At 40.1% G+C, this 18536-nt stretch overlaps 1 protein-coding gene across 2 annotated transcripts; it reads right to left on the bottom strand.

Moving 5' to 3' along the window:
* Window positions 1-5109: 5109 nt before the first annotated feature.
* On the bottom strand, window positions 5110-18401 carry SLC38A2 (solute carrier family 38 member 2). Of its 2 annotated transcripts, XM_048300738.1 has the most exons (16): window positions 18157-18399; window positions 17302-17483; window positions 16948-17029; window positions 16709-16824; window positions 13763-13836; window positions 13573-13665; window positions 13296-13377; window positions 10264-10346; window positions 9259-9317; window positions 8983-9132; window positions 8178-8257; window positions 7981-8081; window positions 7472-7596; window positions 6707-6851; window positions 6492-6589; window positions 5110-5721 (listed from the first exon to the last, which is right to left on the bottom strand). In XM_048300738.1, the coding sequence occupies exons 2-16, from the start codon at window positions 17418-17420 to the stop codon at window positions 5623-5625; spliced, it is 1506 nt and encodes a 501-aa protein (XP_048156695.1). In that variant the 5' UTR covers window positions 17421-17483; window positions 18157-18399; the 3' UTR covers window positions 5110-5622. The 2 variants fall into 2 exon arrangements, with proteins under 2 accessions (XP_048156695.1, XP_048156694.1); XM_048300737.1 differs by having other exon boundaries at window positions 6492-6851; window positions 18157-18401.
* Between the last annotated feature and the right edge of the window lie 135 nt (window positions 18402-18536).

Below are 18536 nucleotides of genomic sequence, written 5' to 3'. Positions count from 1 at the left end.
AGTCAGGAAGGTGGTGGGATGAAGGAAGGTGGCTTGCAAGAGGAACTTCAAGAGGTGGTGTTCCAGGGGAGCTGGCAAACTGGGTCAAAGGTGCAAGCAAGAGTGACAGAGTTGACAAAGAGTCACCTTATGACAGCCAAAAGCAGTTGTGCAAGAAGACAGAAGGAAATGCATGTGAAAGCAGGTGAGGTCTGGACTGTCACTCTTAAAGAGACTGGAAGTAGAAAGGCCAAGGAAACTGGTGCTGGGCACATCTACACTGGAGATGGGATGGCATGTCCACAGTTCTTGAAGGAATAGAGGCTGCCTCCTGGCATATTGGTTTCTTCTGGAGTTGAAATTTGGGCATACACTGGCCACACTCTGCTCTGTGTCTCTGGAAAGGAGACCCAGGCACACAGACTGAATGGGGGCTGATAGCCTGCAAACAGGGATATGAGCTAACCCACAGGGGACCAGAGGACATGACCTGATACAATCCAGCTGCTGTCTGAACACTTGGGGGCGAGATGGCTAGGCATGACCTTGTGACAGGACAGACTTGGCAAGGTCAGGGTGGAAGAAAGAAGCAAATTTCAGGGGAACTAGAAGAAAGTAAAGGTGCCATCTCTCTCCTGGACAGACCTCAAGGCATTCACAAAGCTCAGCGTTGTGAATAAACTTGAAATTACAAGTTAGAGCAAAGACCTTGTGACAGGTAGAGAGACTCAAAGCACAGAATTTTAGACATTGTCCCAAAGTAATTTCAGTTCCTGTTTTAAAATCATTGCACCATCTCATTCATCTCACAAGATGAGCAATCTTCCCATTCTGGGGAGAAGTAAGATGTAGAAAAGACTACTTCTCATGTTATTTAAGTTGATGGAATTGCCTAATTGTAAGGGTGAGCTTAATTGTTCAGCTTGTCAAGCACCATTCTAGGGAAAGGGCTTCTGCACTGCTACGAAGTTAGTGTGTGATGGCAGGCACCTTATGAGAATGAGCCTTTCCAGAAATGATCACCCTTTCCAAACCGCTAGCTTGGTGCTTAGGGTTCTAGCTTCATCACGCAAAACCTGTTTGAAGTTATGCTTCAGATGCATGTAAGTAAATGCTGAAATACAAAACTGAACAAGTGGAAGACATTAAATTGTGGACTCAAATACGTGGCTGTGCCACAGTGCTGCCTCTCCACACTCCAGGTCCCCAGAGCTGTATACTGATTAACACCTTCTTAAAGGCCTGCAACACCGTGAAAATGAGTAATCTGTGTTTCACAAAGATGACATTAAAATGAGAACTAGAAAGAATGAAGGCATTCATCCCTCATCAGGATGATGAACTACCTACACTAAACACACAGAAAGCATCTTAAAAAAATAATGAACAGCTACTAAGTGAGGATTCCAGGAAGAAACCACTATGCGATCTTGTAATTAATGCAACCTTAATTGAGGCATTTCCTAATTTCAGAGCATTTACCTATCCTTTAATACTCCTTTTGTATGGTGTTTTCCTGTACACATGAAACACTGAGTTGCAACTCCAGTGTCTCTCACCCAATTCTGAATTTTTGGGACAGATACTCATATGACTTGATAGATGTATTGAGAACCAAGAACACATATGCTGCACTTGGTTTTTACCAGTTTCCAAAATGGAAGCAAACCAGACATACCAGTTTTGAAATTCTTTACATGAGCAGTTCTTCTCCTGGAGATTCAAATGAAGGAAAGGGACATAGGATTTTAGCAAGACTCACTCACTTACTACACTTCTATAAGACCTAACACACTGGGTCTATTTTCCAGCTATGCCTTTTCCACAAAAGAAATTACATAATGCAGGTTCCTTGTAGAATTTAATCTCTCATTTTAAAGCCCAGACTTGTTCTCTTTACCCCTGTGGTGTCCTAAGTTGTGGATGTAGTTGTATGCCATTTTTTCCCCCCCTTTCCTGAAAAGTGCTCAGTAAGGTAAACATGCATGAAATTAAAGGTACACTTTTAACATCACCTCTAAAGAAAATCCTCCAAATGCCTCCCCCAAGAAAAACATCACACGGTGGCTTAGGATTATCTCTTTATTTATTTCAGTTAAAACAAACATACAATGTTTCATTGAAACTGTGTTGCTGGCCACCAGTCCAGCCAGCAACCGTAGCTAGACTGCTGGCCTCTACCAATAAGGTGGTATTTACATATGTACACGGATGTACCGCAGGATGCCCGAATTTGGCGGCCTAACGAGCGTTAGAGCGCAGAGGTGGTTAACTTGCCGCATTCAGGAAATCGTAACATCCATGGTAAATTTTGGAGAGAAAGTATACACGAACCTGAACAATGCTTTCTATGGACCCAAGTGATTCCTGTGTTTATTGCAACATATACATTTGTAATAAATATAATCTTAGTGTCTTCTTACACACCTTAGGCGTAACACACTTCTTTCATCTCTGTAAGCATTACACTTTGTTGTAAAAGGCTCTTTCCTTTGACAGCTGTTACACAGATGTACAACATGGACAACTCCTTGAAATGATGTAACAATCAGTAATGAGAGAGGAATATATACATAAATCCTGGACTCAAAACCTACATTATATACATTATACTTACAGTATATACACACATACAATTTATGTACATAGACTATCATAAATATTGAAAAATAGTTTTAGTTTTAATGGATTAATGCTTTATAAATAACATGTTACATTTATGACTGAAATATCATGGAAGACAGTAATGTCTAACTGAGGTGACAGAAAAGTGGTTTAATACTGAAGCTGCTCTTTTAGGTGGTTTGTAATGTAGGTAACTTTAAACAGACAGGTTTCGAAAAAAATAATAATTAAAAAAAAAAAAATCACTTGTTGGAAATCGACCCAGCCAAGTGGAACTCAACTGTTGCAGGTGGAGAGTCAAGTCATCAAATTATGTAACACACAATGTATAATCTGGAAATTGCTACATTCAGAGAATTAGTGATAAGTACAATACGCTATGAGGTGTCATCACAAAAATCTTCTTCCCTTCTGGTTGCCAAGAAGGACTTTGTAGTAACTCCTCACTTACAACTCCTTCCTCTTCTACAGTTGCTGCGAGAAAGGAGGATACTTCTCACTTTCTTTCCTCTTTTTAAATGCTGGCAAGGGAAGTGCTTCATCCCTTATGTGCTACAAATTGCTCAAAGGTAGACAACATTTTAATCCTCTTCCACCTTTGCACATTTGTGGAGGAAGAAGAAAAGCTGCCAAAGTACTGAGGAGGCACATGCTCAGCACTTCTGTGGAGATCAGGTAACATGGGATAGTTAGCCATGGATGTACAGTACCTGAGGCAGAGAAGTACCTAAGGAGCATTAGTGCTGACTCCAGGATCATTAATTGCCAGTTGAGTACCACTGAATTAATAATACAAATAACACAACAGGAATCTAACTTGTCATTACAGTTTTACGCTATAGTCTTAGTGACCAGTACTTACAGTCATGCAGAAGTATCAATACAAAATACCTGCAGTTGTTTTTCCAAAGATTTTAAATGGCTGGGCAGAGCTTGACATTATCTGCCAAACAGTGACTATTGTTTAGATTTATTTCTGATTAATTCTACAAGAGCAAAAAAGTCTCAGGCACTGTTTTATCAATGGATTACAGGCCTTTACTTGTTCTCTCTGACACGACGACTGAGTAAAATCAGACTTTGTAAATCAGATTTCTAAAACATCGTGTCAGATGAAGACAGTTGACCACATTGCCATGACTATTTCATTAATAATCTCTATCTAGGCTTTTGTACCCAATATTGCTGTGTTTGAGAACCTCTTATAAGCCAAGTACGCTGTTATACAAGTGTTACCTCTCTTCAACCTGGGACAAGAATGAAAGAGTAAACATGCACTAGAAACAAAATAGCTCATCACAACCATACAGCACCTGTTTCATCTGCTAGGGCTCGTTAGAAACTTATCTATTTCTGAAGCAAACAAGTATGAGATGACTATCCAGCCTATGAGGTTATCTTTAATACTACTATACAATATAAATTGGAAGAGGAATCCCAGTTGCGTATGTGAAGAGAGTTTGTACCAAGCATGAAATATTGGTGCAGTTATTTTGTGGATTTGACTCAGAAACAGAATAGTCAAGTAATTCAAAATCCAATAATGGATGAGGAATTTGAGAAATACTGTACAGTTTTTGAATATTATACAACTAGAAGACTACATCAGGACTTTTTTGTTTTCCTACAGAGTATTTCAAGATAGATTGGACAGAAAAAAATCCCAACAAACATTGTTACAACTGACAATGGACATTATTAATCAAGGGAACGTGAGGAGGGAGTTTTGTAGTAATGGCATCATATGCTCCAGTGCCATTCAGTTTCTATCTACAACAGGAAAGAAAAAAAACCCCAAAAAAGCAAAAACCCCAAACCCTGTTTTACTCAATTGCACTACTGAGTACCTCAAGAAGGGAAAATGTCGATGCCATCTTTACAATTTTAGATTAACTATGCTTTTCTCAAATGCACCCTTTTCTAAAGGGTGGGTTGTTTTAAAGTTTGAAAATTTGCATTTCCACACCATTTTTGGTAACTCTAGTTACTTACATAAGCTGACAAAGGATTTTCAGAATTATTTTCACTCTCATTTGAACTAAGGGAATTTCATGGGAAGTATTTAATATCAGAGAATTTGGACCTGAATTGGCTCATTTTCTGTTTTGGTCATTAGAAGCATTTTTAAAATAAAATTTCTTCTAATTATGCCTCTACAGAATCATAAAATGAGTGGGAAGGGACCCATCAGAATGACCATGTCCAACTCCTGGCCATGCACAGGGCACCCCAAGAACCACACCAAGTGCCTGAGTGTTGTCCAAACACTTCTTGAACTCTGCCAGGCTGGTGCTGTGACCACTTCCCTGGGGAGCCTGTGCCAGTGCCCAACCACCCTCTGGGTAAAGAACCTTTTCCCAATATCCAGCCTAAACCTACCCTGACTCAGCTTCATGCCCTTTCCTTGGGTCCTGTCACTGGTGACACGAGTGAAGAGATCAAGAAAGTCAAACTAAATTTAATTTAGAACACTAATTAAATATTTTTTTGAGCTCTTCTATGTTATTTTTCCTTCTTTTTAGAAAAATGTTTCTCAAAGTCAAAATAGTGCTTTTGAGGTCTATAAGAATTTTTGGTACAAAAAAATAATAGCGTTTCTCTCTTTCTCTCGCTCTCTCATTGGTTATTTAAACACTGTGCTGTAAATTAAAGAGTTCTTTCTCACATCAAATGGTTCCATTAGGCACATTCAAGTAAAATAACAAAATATCCAAGTAACAATGATGAAAGCCAAACATGGCTTGATAAAAGTCTACAGAGAGTTCTGTCCATTCTCTGGAATGGAATAAAGTTGTCACTTCCTTCAGCCAGACACTCACGTGGTCTGATGTTAATATCCACTTCCATCATGCAGAATAGTTTCTTAAAGACAGAGTTCAGATATTCTACAATCAGAAGAACCATCAACAAAGAATCTGCCTTTTAAAGGAAGCTGAATAGCACATTTTCGTTCTCAGTAGGTATCTGAGTGAACACTGGCATTTGAAGTAGAGTATTACAGAGATTAAACCAGGGCAGTTAATGGCCATCAGATGTAACATTCTGGGTCCAGTCTAGAATAATCAGTGTCATACACCCAGTCATCACAAGTATACCACTTAGAAAGAAGAAGGAAGCCTGAAAAAGAAAACATAAAAGAAGTATTTCAGATTCTGCTAGGACACTGTTGGTAAACACCACAACATACACCTATAAATTCATGCCCATGTATAACACAAATGCCATTGCTCACGGAGGACAGAGTAAAAGAGATCAGAGATCAAGTCAATGACAAGGAGCAAAGTGTCTTCCTCATATTTGGGGTCCTGTCTCAAATCAAAAAGTACATTTATTTTCAGTATAGCAGACCCCACCCTCAACTAAGGGAAGTGAATGTAGCTGCTCATACCAGTCAGGCTATGCCACTGTGCTATCTTGACTCTGCCTCAGTAGGTCTGATTTCATTATGAGTCACTATGTCTATAGTCAGTAAGAACACCAAGAACAATCAAGATAACCCGAACAACTGGCAGAGGTGAGCTTTTATGGGGAGGATTACATAAATAACTCTTAAAGGAATATTTGAAGGATGTTGAGACTCTTTAAATACAGCTCTTAGGGTATTTTGTTGAAATCTGGTTCTTAACAGCAACAGAATGACCCAGCTACTGTTGAGATTGGGGGCCACGGGCTGAGAGAAGTCACTGAAGTAAACTGAGTCTTGTGATGGCCAATTCCTTGGTTTTGAGTTCCTATGCAACTCCTGGCAACTATGCAAGATAATAGTAAATGTCAATTCACTGACTACTTTCACCAGGACTTCAAAATTCATAAATCATGAAGAATACAATTACATTTTTTGCTTTGAATTTGTAAACAAGTGTAGTTACATATTTGTCTATACATACCCCAATCTTTTGCACTGACTTCATTGGTTCCTTCTTCACTAATTTGATATAGAAGGCAGAAGGAAGTATAAAGATCAGCATGGCAGCTGCAGAAGCACCTGTAGAGAAAAAGCACAGAAATAAATATTCATAAACAGGTAAACATACTCTAATTAGACTGGAACTGCTTTTTCTGAAATGTGGAAGATTGCTTGATCTGAGAAGAAAGTGCTTACCAATGAATCCAAAGATGTCTCGAATAGTAGGGACAAAGATAACGAGCACGTTGGTAAATGCCAGAAGAGAAATGGTAATGGAACAGTGACGCCACCAGCTGAACTCCTTCCCTGCCCACAGCAGCTGGGTAATGGAACTGCGGATCTTTGGAAGGTGGGGGTGGGGTGAGAGGGGGGGAAAAAAAAAAAAAAAATACAGTTTAGTCTTGATTTTGGAAGACAGTGATTTGTCACCTGAATTAGACCTTCCTTCTGAAAGTATTTTAACATCATTTTCCCAAATACTTCAGATTTTAGCAGAAGGTGAAAGATGAAAGTAATATGGAGAAAAAAACCAAGGAAAAACATCTGGCTTGAACAAAAATAAATTCCGGAAAATTTTCTAACATCTAAGGACGCTGCTCAACAATATACACATAAATGGCCAGATCATGTCCACAATGTATGTACAAAAACATGCTGGCTTTTGTAAGCTGATAATACAACACTGTAAGTACTTTTATAAAAGGGGAAATCTGTTTCACTTCCCCAATACAACCATACCAGGAAAACAATTTAACTGAATGTACTTGTATCTACTGCTTAGTAAATGTTACATCTTCACTGAATTAACAGTATAGCTATAATTCATCAAGCTTATTAGAATTAATTTCCTTTTTCAGTTAAGAGAAAAACTCTTCAATTAATAAACAGGAGTTGCCAAATCAATAAATGACTACAGCAGTACAGGTGTTAAAAAATGGTAGCAAGACACAAATGACTTACTGGGAAGATAACTACAGGTACAGTGAGGGTTACAGCCATAAGTACAGCGAGACGCACAATAAGGAGGAGAACATCAGCACCCAGATAAGCAGAGTAGGTGTGAAGCAGTTCTGGTTCGACTTTTCCTATAAAGAAAACAGTATTTTAATTAGAATTAGTTGACATACTTCTTAAACATGCGCTTTTGCTTCAGATTCTAAGCAAATTTTACAAGACACCAATATGAACTGAAAGCCTCAAGAGCTCCTGTAAGAATGTATCCATTTTACACAGGGATGACTTGAAGGCACGGAATCTGGTTTAATCCAATTTTAATCCTATATCTTGGGCCTAATTCTACTACTGATCTCCTTTGGGGTGTGCACTTTTAGAAGTACTAAAAAAAGCACAATTAATACTGTATATTTAGAATGCATAGTAAATGCTTGCTTGTTCTATTAAAAAAAAAAATTACTGTGAGTTTGCAGAACATAAATAATTTAAAAGTAAACACAGAAGGCAATATTCACCATAAAACGTCAAGTATCCAAAGAGAGCAGCCAATAAATACATGAGGAACATGGCAAAAAAAGATACATAGGACACATTCATCATTCTTTTACGGCTTCGGCTGTAAGAAAAAGCAACATTGTTAGTAGTGAGAACATACTGTTTCATAATAGATTTGTTTGTTTAGTGAAATTACAGATATATATCTCACACTTACCTTTTCAGTTCTTCATAAATAGGAAGAATTGCAGGATGGCAGACAAAAGAAAATGTTAGGATTGGGACAGCATAAACAGTCTGAAAAAAAAAAAGTATGTTTCTTAAGTATCTCAACAGACATTAGAAATTTACTTTAAAAAATCATCAGTAGATTCTTCAGTTTTGACCTCATTTTGTGATAAATACCAGCTGTTCTTTATAATGGAAACTTTGGAAGAAGTTAAAACAAGTTCGTATTTTCTTAAACCCAGACCCTGAGGAACCAAATAGTCTCAAATGTCACTGAAGCCCATGCTAAGCTGAATGTATTTGCATTCAAAACCATGTTCTGCAATCCACAGGCTTAAGCCATTGTATCTTGAACTTGGTATTGGGTATTACACGTGTGGAGATTCACCACTGTGACTGGGAGCCCTCATGAGTCAAGGATTTGTGACTGGGAACAAGTCAAACATCCTATTTTCAAACTTTTACAGTTTTCTTCATTTTCTTCTGCAATATACTTTTTAAAATGCTTCACTAACTTCCTTGAGAAAGCTTGAGAAATGCTGTGCTGAAGACTGAGAGGTGGTTTATGCCACTCAAACAGGCACCTCAAGCTCCACAAATTTCTGTGTATTTGGCGTGTAGAAACACCCAGTCTTGCAGGAGGTAAACAGTGCCAAAGTCTATTGGAACAGAAAGCCTTAACACATCCCAATTTTAAATCTGGGCAACTGCTTGAAAGGAAAATGACCTAATTTATCTGCTAAGTACTTAGTCTCAGTTATTTTCAACAGAGCATCTCATTTTCAGTCAGTTACCTGTGAATTGAAGATGAAATATTTTGGCTTGCACATATCATCAGTTGTTATATTTTCATGTACCAAAGGTGCCACTGTTGCATTAATTAATGTCATGTTCATGATGACACTGTCCATAGGACAAGGAATCTGAAACATCTTCCAAATTACCTAGAAATAAAGCCATGCATTTATTACTTTGACTAATGCAACATACATTAATTTTTAGAAACAGTGTTTAATTTCACTTTTAAATGCAGTTTTACAAGTGCTGGAAGTTTAGAAGATTATACTTACAACAATCAGAAAGAAGACCATGCAAAGTAAGGAAAAACCACTGGTATAGCCCAAATACCCTGTGATCAAGAAAGATTAAAAAAATCTAAGACACAATAAACAGAAAGACCATTCAAGTCAAAACATTATGACAAAATATATTCTGTCAGTGATCTCTTTTGTCATTTCCTTAGCATTACACAGAACAAGTTAATTATTCATTGACTTTCTGCTAATCTCAACCCAGATCTGAAAGTTCTGAAAGACATATTAGGGTCTGTACAAACGGTGAGTCTGTAATGTTAAACTTTTTAACTTGCAAGAAAAAGATGCAAACTAAAAAACCCCACAGCAACAACTATATGAATTGTTTATTGTACATTAAGAATAATTATAGGATTAATTTTAATGGCATGCACTGTAAGATAACCTGGCCTTTTTCCTTCTGTTTTTACTGATTTACTTAACTTCTAGAAAATAGTAATTTGAGAGAGTAATTCACATTGAGACTCTCAGTTATTAAGGCTCCACTACAGGATTCTCTGAATAAATAGCGCGTTAACTGAATTATTCACATATACCACTGAATTACAGCCATTTCAGATAAAGCATCTGGCATGAATATTCTGTTACTCCTTGGGAAAAATGAAAAGATACTGCCAATACTGCAGCCCTATACTTTGAAGGCTGTTACAGGATAGCTGGTAACATTATATTATTCCACTATTGACCAAAATAGGTCAAACTTTGGGATAAGAACAGAAAGAGAAAGTTACTGTTGACCCATCCTATCTGCCGTCCTTTCATTTTCCACAAACACATCTGTTATTTAGTATACTTGTCTTCATTTTTTTTCCTTTCTTCAGGAAGACTGACAGCAAATACCTAAACACTAATTAGTCCCAAGAGACAAGTTTGGATGCAGCTGTTAATTCACACAGCATTTCAAGACTCAAACATTGCATCAACCCATTTCCCCACAGTATTTTCAATGGGTTTTTATTTTGATTGCTCTCTACTACTTACCTAGATTTTTCAGTAGGGACAGGGGAAGAATGAGGATGAGAGACACCAGCAGCACTAAATAGTCACCATTGAGATACCACTCTCTGTAGAAAAGAAGGTAATATTTTTAAGTAATCAAGTATTTAAAAATTACACTTGCAGTTTAGTCTTCACTCTTATCTTCTACAACATATGGCTCCTTAAAAAAATGCACTACCTGATGTCACAAAGGATAATTTCCTATATGGACCTAACACCCTACAATAGCTTCTTATCTCACCCCAAACCTGCATTGTGCCTTTCCTTTAGTGTCCTTTTTTAAAAAAAATATGCATCTGTAAGTCAGAAGACGGAAAAGTAAATGATTGGTTAGAAAAAAGTCAAGTGGGATCAATCATGGAAAAAATAGTAATTTTCTTAAGTGCTGGTTCCCAACTCTCCAGGTGTGTTACAATATTGCAGGGCCCCAGCAGGGTTTCCACTCTGAATGGAAATAAAATTGTGTTGGGAGCCCTGTGGGAGTTAAAGAAAAACAGGTGAGGGCTGAAGGTAAGGCAGTAGCTCAAGCCCACTAGCTGAGGAAACTCCAACAAGCACTGGGAGTCTCTTGGAGGCACATTTAGTCCCTTTCAGTAGGGAAAACATGGTAAGAACCTCAGGAGCTTTTTCTTTCAAAACATTTTTGCCATTTATTCTGTAAAAAGCAGCAGCTGTTTTTTCACAAAACATTTTTGAGCATTAGAAGATTAACATCTTTTTTGAAATACATAAAAACAAAGTCCTACAGGACCACCCTATATGCTTTAAGCAATTAAAGTAACACTAAGCATTTATTCCCAAGTATTAATACTTTACATCCTATTATGATATAATTTAGCAGTATTTATTTTAAAATGGACTGTACACTATTTAGGTAAACAAAAATATTAATAATTTAATTGGAAATTCGTATATGCAAACTCAGCTGCTAAGTTATAGCCCTTTATATGGTAGTGGAAATACAGAATAATTAACAGACTTGCTCTGGATTTACATAGTAAATGCAAAAATGATGCAACCTTCTCTTTCCTCAGTTTTACCTGGGATAACTAGATGTAAAAAAGGAGTATTTTAGAAACTTCAGATGTATAGGACATTAACACCATACACCTTTTGCTGTCTTTTTTTAAAATATAGTAGACTTGTGGCAAATTTAAAAGAAATCACAACACAAACTCCTTTCAGTTGATACAATCACAAGAACATGCACTGCTATTGTGCATACCCATAGAGAGGCCATCAGGACTTTCAGATCAAGGACTTCAAAGTTTTTCCATGCTGAAGAGTAAAGAATGGGATTGTGCAGTTTTAAAATATAGCCAAGTACTTTAGAAGTTGCTAAACAAATTTTAATGATGGAGATTTGTAATATTGTCTCAGAATTCCAGAAGCTCTTTTACAGTAAGCATTATTTTGGGACACTTAAACAGGTAAGTGCTTACATTTTAGGCCCCAGGCTGCCAGAGTGGAATCCATGCCAATGGTAGCCACCCAGACTCCCCTAAGCAATGCATGGAGAGAGTCAGTTAAATGGGGTTCACAATTGCCAGAGCACTGAGAAAATATTTACTTTAAATCAGTGTACAGCTACTTAGTGCCAGCCAGCAAGAAAACATTTAAGATACAGATCTCAAGTTCTTCATTTTCTCTGCCAGATTTGCAGAGCAGCAGCTGTATCCAGTGAGATTCACAGACTTTAACATTCCCTCTTGAATTGCAACCAATTTTGAATTCTTTACTGAAGATGGGACAGTTAAAAATATTTGCCTCCGAGCCCCCTTCTAAATACTGGCTACTCCAGGGGCTCTCTTAGAAATTGAAAAATATAGACTTGAATTCAGCCAAAGGAGAGAAATGAACCTTCCCAGCAAAGAATTTGTAAACGTAACACTACTAAGTAAATAGGGTGGGTGCAGTATTTGAGTATATTAAAAAAAAAGAAAAAAAAGAAAAAAAAAAAAAGATAATGGCTAGCACTGTTGTCATGACAATATCAGCAAGCTGTATGAACATCACCAAATGGCTTGAACCCCTTGGGGAACACAGCAGAAAAATGCCTACCTTCTGAACTCAGGCTTAGCTGTAAGTTGGAGTCTTGAGCTGCTCAGCCCTCTCAAGACTGGGACACTTCAGGACAAGGCACAGAAGTACAACTCTGAAGAGTGAGATTTATAGCACTTAACTCTATCCATCTGAACTCAGGCATCTTGTTTTTACACACCCTCTCAATACAGAGTGATATGATCAACTGTTCTTTGGAGATGCACAAAATGTGTCTGTCAGGTGCACTGAGCTGATCACTACAGAGGGTCACCCTTCTCCACTGATCATACTAAGACCAGTGTAATGATGAACTCAAAATCTAACTTTCAGAGGGTATGGTTACATAAAATGAATCCTACTCAAGGCACCTCTTTTTAAAGCCAAGCAGAAAAGCCACTCTGGAGTCAAGGTATCTCCAGGACTAGATGGCAAGGCATCTACCACTCCAGTCTTAGGCACATAAACTGTGGTTTAGGTCAATGTTTAGTCTCTGTATCATTTTGAGAACTGTTCCTTAAGACAGTCATTGCATAGCTGCACCTTAGTCTTATATTTAATCACTTCCCACAATATTAATACTAGGAAACCAAATTAATCAGACCAAACCAGTTTGAATGCAGTAAGAAAATAAACAAAAAACCAAAACAAAACCAAAAAAACCAACCATAATGACATTTATCTTTCCTTATTGAGCGTATGTACCGACTGGTACATACATTAACACTTACCTGATGTTCTTTACAGAACAGCTTTCTGCAATATGATGCAATACCTGTATTTTTCTACCCTTTTCCCAGGTCAGGCTGGATCTAAATGAAGTGAAGCACTCAAGGGAAGGGAAAACTTACTGTATCTGTCTGAATAAGAAGCTACCCTATGGTGTACCGAACGTGGTCTTCATATAAAAATATATACAGTCTCCGTGTTTGTTTCTCCTAATAGTTTCTCTGATGAGGAGTTCTAACACCTACCCTGTGGTCTCTTCGATGTTCATAAATGTCTTGATGACCAATGGTAACTCATATTTCACTATGAAGAGGTAGCTTGACATAGCTGTAGGTGAATAACATCATAGATCATTACAAATATAGAATATGCCACACGATGCAAGAATCACATAACATGTTTCATAACCTCACTTGAACACAAGCAGTTAATGAATACATGTTGTGTGACAAATAAGTCTCCAAGAATAAGCAGGGAACAATTACTATTGACAGTACAGACATTTTAAGATCTTGTCCTCACCTCCAATGTTCTGCATTGTAATTGATCCGGAAGCAGCAAGTTTTCCAGCCATACCAAAAGCCTTCATTCCCAACTGTTCATACAATAAAGATCCTGAAAGAAAGCAAAATATCCCATTGGAAGGGCATGTTTCACAAAGATACCATAAGAAACAAATACTACATATTTGTAAAACAGTAATTTGCCATACCTCCTTCATTGGCAGTCTTCAAAAGAAGATGCACTGAATACAAAGAAAATATCGAGACAAACAGTAGGAGTATCCTGGGGAGAGAAAAACATGCAAATTTGTAATAGCCATAAATGACTTATGATAACCCTATTAAATAAAGGTGTATCAAACATAAACATAATCCATATTAAAATACTATATGCAAAAAAAATGTAGATTCTAAGGTCAATTAAAAGCATTCTGAAAACCCAATTAATGCAGTGTGCAGAAAGGATTTTATACTAAATTGCATTTCCGAGGCATACAAAGACATTCTAATGTAGGCTTGAACAATGATTCCATTCAGTCTGAAGTGGCATAAGCGTCACCAAGTGTCAGGCTATTATAACTGGCTACACTTGATATAAATAACAAAGTATCAGTGGGAATGTGTGCGGGTGGTGGGGGGAGCTTTGCATCCTTGTAAGAAACTGTATTTCTCCCATCTTCCTATTCCTGTTCAACAGTGTGTCATGCACCAACTGAACATACAGTAACTAACATGAAGCTAACTACCAGCTGAAGTGAAGATTAGCTCTTGGTCTTAAAAGAAATCAGCTTTTCAGCTTAAACCTGTGTTACATTCTTTTTTTATGTACGGATGAAACTGCAAAAGCCTTAAAGAATTGACTGAAAATTTAGACTCATTGAGATCTGTGTTTTCAAATGGAAATACACATCTATTATCATTAAAAATAATTTCTTTCCTCAAAGATGTGCTTACATGGGAATCACTAGTGGCTTGTTTATCTTCCCCACAGCTTTTACAGGCAGTGTATATTATTTCCAGAAGCACATTTGCATCACCTAAAATTCCGACCTCTCAACAACAAATCTCTCCCACAACAAATGCACTTCCTGGAGTGGCACGCTAGGGGGGACTTCTCAGCTGCTGGAGAACACAGTGGAAAATTACAATGCATTAAAAAAAAACCCCTGGTCTTTCTTATACCAATACAAGCATTTTGCTTTATAGGAAACCTGAGAAACGGCATATCAAAAATGGCTTAAAAAGGGGAAACTTCATTTCCCAGAGTACATTTCCTTTTGTGTCATTTTTAATGTTGGTGAGGTTAGTAAATGCTGCACAAAGAACTGGAAACGAGATCTGAGAAGCATCACAGATCTGTATAGGAAACTTATGTTACTGTGGCAATTCAACACTAACACATGCACGCAAATAAACCTCTCTATTTCTGACAGCATTTGACTAGCATTTGACTTAGCCATCAACTAGAAACAGCACAGCTGAGATGTGCCAGGGTTACACTACTTTAAAACAGCACAGACCTTGGACCTCTCAGTCCTACATCTGAAAAGGCTGCCTACAGTGTTGACAAGATCAGTTAGCAAACTCATCTTTGAAGCTCACTCTGTTTCTGCCTTTCAGACCATTCTATTCATCTATTTAGTGCTGACACAAGTGACAAGTCACAGCACTTACACAAATGACTCCGTATCTTCGAAGAACTTACTGCCTTAATCGACTGCACCTGGATCTGATTCTGTAACCTAGTTATTAGAAGATGCCTGTAATGCCCTCAGTGTCATCATAAATCCTCAGTACCACCTGTGATTAACTGCTTTCCTGCCTCAGAACTATACAATCTACACTAAGTTTTGTAAGGTAATGAGCTAGTTTGTCTTTGAAACAGCACTAATGCAAACAGATCTGAATGCAGTATCTGGAAATAAAAGACAAATAAATTGCCTCAGTCCCCAATTATTATATTGACAGTTTTGAACATTTTTTCCCTCAGAAAAAATGGCCCCCAAGTCTGTTCAAATAGCTAACCTTAAATTCTCCTTTTTCCTCGCCTCAGAGGCATTCTAATATGCATTACATTGATTATCTTACATGTCCTTCAGAACATCTTTAGAGCATGAAACTGATGTATAGAGAGATGAAGTATCCCTTCTAGATTCATGCTAAGTCGTTATTTCAGTTTTGCATCATCTAAGCAAGTGAAAATCTTAGTAAAAGATTAACAAATCACCGTATACTTAAAATCCTTTAGGCCAGAACTTTACACACTGGTAGTTTCCTCAGGAAACTTGAGCACCACCCGATACACTGTGAAACATCTGGAAGTAAATGTGACCTACTTTCTGGAAATCTGGCAGCAGAGTCAGGGAAATTTTGAACTAAACATTGCTCTTCACATGTTCTTGAACATTCAGCACATTCATCTATTTCCAGGATAAAAACACAAAGTTCCTTTAAACATATCCGTGGATACTCATTTGCAGTCAAGTCACTGACACTACCTACATGTCGTGTGAGCTGAACTGCCTCCAATACCTGAAAAATGTACTTTCCCAAGACATTTAAAAGCACTGTCCATAACTGTTTCCTTATGTCACTTCCAATTACATTACTGTAGTTCTGTCCTACACCTCAAAGCTTTTGCCAACGTAGACACATCAATAAAGATATGCTGGTTATTCCACATCCCTCCCTTGTAGGCACACAGAAATTTTTATAAGTGTAACTGAAACCAGTCTGCAGAATTGAGTGAAAGCACAGCAATAAAAAGGACTTTATTGGTTAAGTACATTGTAACTCTGTAGGCACAATGATGTCAGCTGAGAAAAGCGAGACCACGTCCCTGATTGGGACTTGGATAATGGAACTTTCAGGGGAAGTCTATCAGTTATGGAGAAACTCTAAGTCAAGTAAAATTCACTGTAAAATGTTTTTGAGGGTTGCAGAACTTGCAGTGAACTTGTTTAATTTTTGCAGGTTCTTCTGAAGGTATCACAATCTTTAAATTTAAAACAAGCCATAAATCCTAAAATGCTATTCTGCACCTATGAAAATGACTGGATATTTTCTAGGGGTCTTATTCTTACACCAAGTATTTTTCCATTATGAATTACACACCAGAATGATGGGGTTTTTTTGATGAACCAAAAGATACTTACACAAAAAGAGCAATTCCAGTGTTAGCCATGGCAAAAGAAAGACCAAGGATGCCACTACCCACAATAGCATTGCTCAGATTAAATACTGACATTCCGAAGGAAGTAGTACCCGGATGCTGAGAAAAGGAAGATAGGTAATAATTAATAGAAAGTTATTACTCATCTCAGAATTAAAAGGAACATAGATCTGGCAGTACATTTTTGTTTGTTTATTTGGAACGTCATTGCTGGGTACTTACATACTGAGTTTCATATTTCTTCTTTCCAAGGTTGGAATCGAGCAAGAAATTTTGGTTTTCTGGATCAATATCCGCATAGTGGCTGCAAAACAACATTGCACCATTAGTGACTCTTAGGGGCAACTTGCATATTCACTTCCCGAGCAGCGCTTCCAATCCATTTCAAAGGGAAAAGGAAAAACCGACGGAATAGCCCCGAAAGAACCACCCCACCTGGCAGTGTCAGCGCACGGAGCGCTGCGCCCGTCTCCGGCCGCAGTGACTCCCGTGTTTCCGTACGGACTGCCGGCAGACACGAAGCCCCGCCGGCTCCCGGCTGGTGCCGCCCGCCCCGGGGCGGCGGAGCCCCCTCACCTCTTCATGGCGGCCGGCTTGGTGGGGTAGGGGTAGCTGAAGTCGTTGCTGTTGGAGCTGTAGCTGCTGCTGTCCTCGTCGGGCGAGATGTTGAACTTGCCCATCTCGGCGCTGCTCATGCTGGCGGGGCCGGGGTCGGGGCTCGGCCGCTCTTTTGTCCTTGCCGGCGGGACTCGCCGCGCCTGCCGAGGGGGCGGGAGGCGACGTCAGTGCCGCAGCGGGCGCGCGGCCGTCACGTGGTCCCGCGGCCCCCGCCCGCCGCCGAGTGGAAAAGTACCAGGCGCGCGGGGCGGGGGGCGCGCGGACAAAGGTGAGACCCGCGCCGGGGCGGGCGGGGGCGCGCGGCTGCCACGGCCCGGCCACAGCCGCCACCGGCACCGTCACCGGCACCGCCACCGGCACCGCCCGGCCCGCGCCGCGCCCGGGCAGCGGCACCGCCACGCCGCACTCCCGCCCCCTCCCCCCTCCGCCTCCCCGCCCCGATAGCGGAGAGCAGACTGATGCAACACCGGTGGGCGATTGTCACATCGGCCGCCGGAGCCTCCTGCCCCGCGGCTGTCCCTCCCTGTGTTTACCTCCCTCCTCCCCGCCGGCGACACCGCGCGCTCCAGCGTTTTCAATGGAAAAACGCAAACCGCTGGCGGAACTGCGTCGCGCCGCAGTCACTTTGCGGGTTTGCCACCTTTCCACGCAGCGGCGGCGCGTCCCTACGCGCGTCTCGGCGGAGCCCGGCAGAGTCTTGGCGACAAGCCCGGGCGCTGCCGCTGGACAAAGGCGCGAAGCACGAGCCGCGCTCCGTCCGAAAAGGCGCCCCGTTCCTCCTGGCGGCCCGGTAACAGCCAGCCCCTGCCGTACCTTCTGCGCCTAGAGCTTGAAAGCGAGGGTTTCTCCCGAAGCCTCGGAATAACGAGATGCTCCTGTCTCCGCTGCTACTTCTTACAAGGGAAAAAGCCCTCAACTATGAAATGCCAGCGAAAACAAGTCCCTAGATAAATAAAGGTAGAAAAAAATCACGTAAAAAAAGCCAGCGGTATCAAAAGGAAAGAAAATATCGCGTCTGTGTCCCTCCGACGTCCCTCCCAGTCTGACGGCCCCCTCCAGGCGCCGCCGCTCTTCAGGCAGGAATGTGGGCGCGTCATCGCAAGGGGCGCGGCGCCCGCCCGCTGCCGCGCCGCCCCCCGCCCTGCCCGGCTGACCCCCTGCGCCGCCCGGGCGGGGGCGGGGGGCGTCCCCGA

Source organism: Corvus hawaiiensis, chromosome 4 (genome assembly GCF_020740725.1).
Source record: "Corvus hawaiiensis isolate bCorHaw1 chromosome 4, bCorHaw1.pri.cur, whole genome shotgun sequence".
Lineage (NCBI taxonomy): Eukaryota > Metazoa > Chordata > Aves > Passeriformes > Corvidae > Corvus > Corvus hawaiiensis.
Note: the sequence above shows the minus strand (reverse complement) of the source record. Positions and strands in the feature narration are given on the sequence as shown.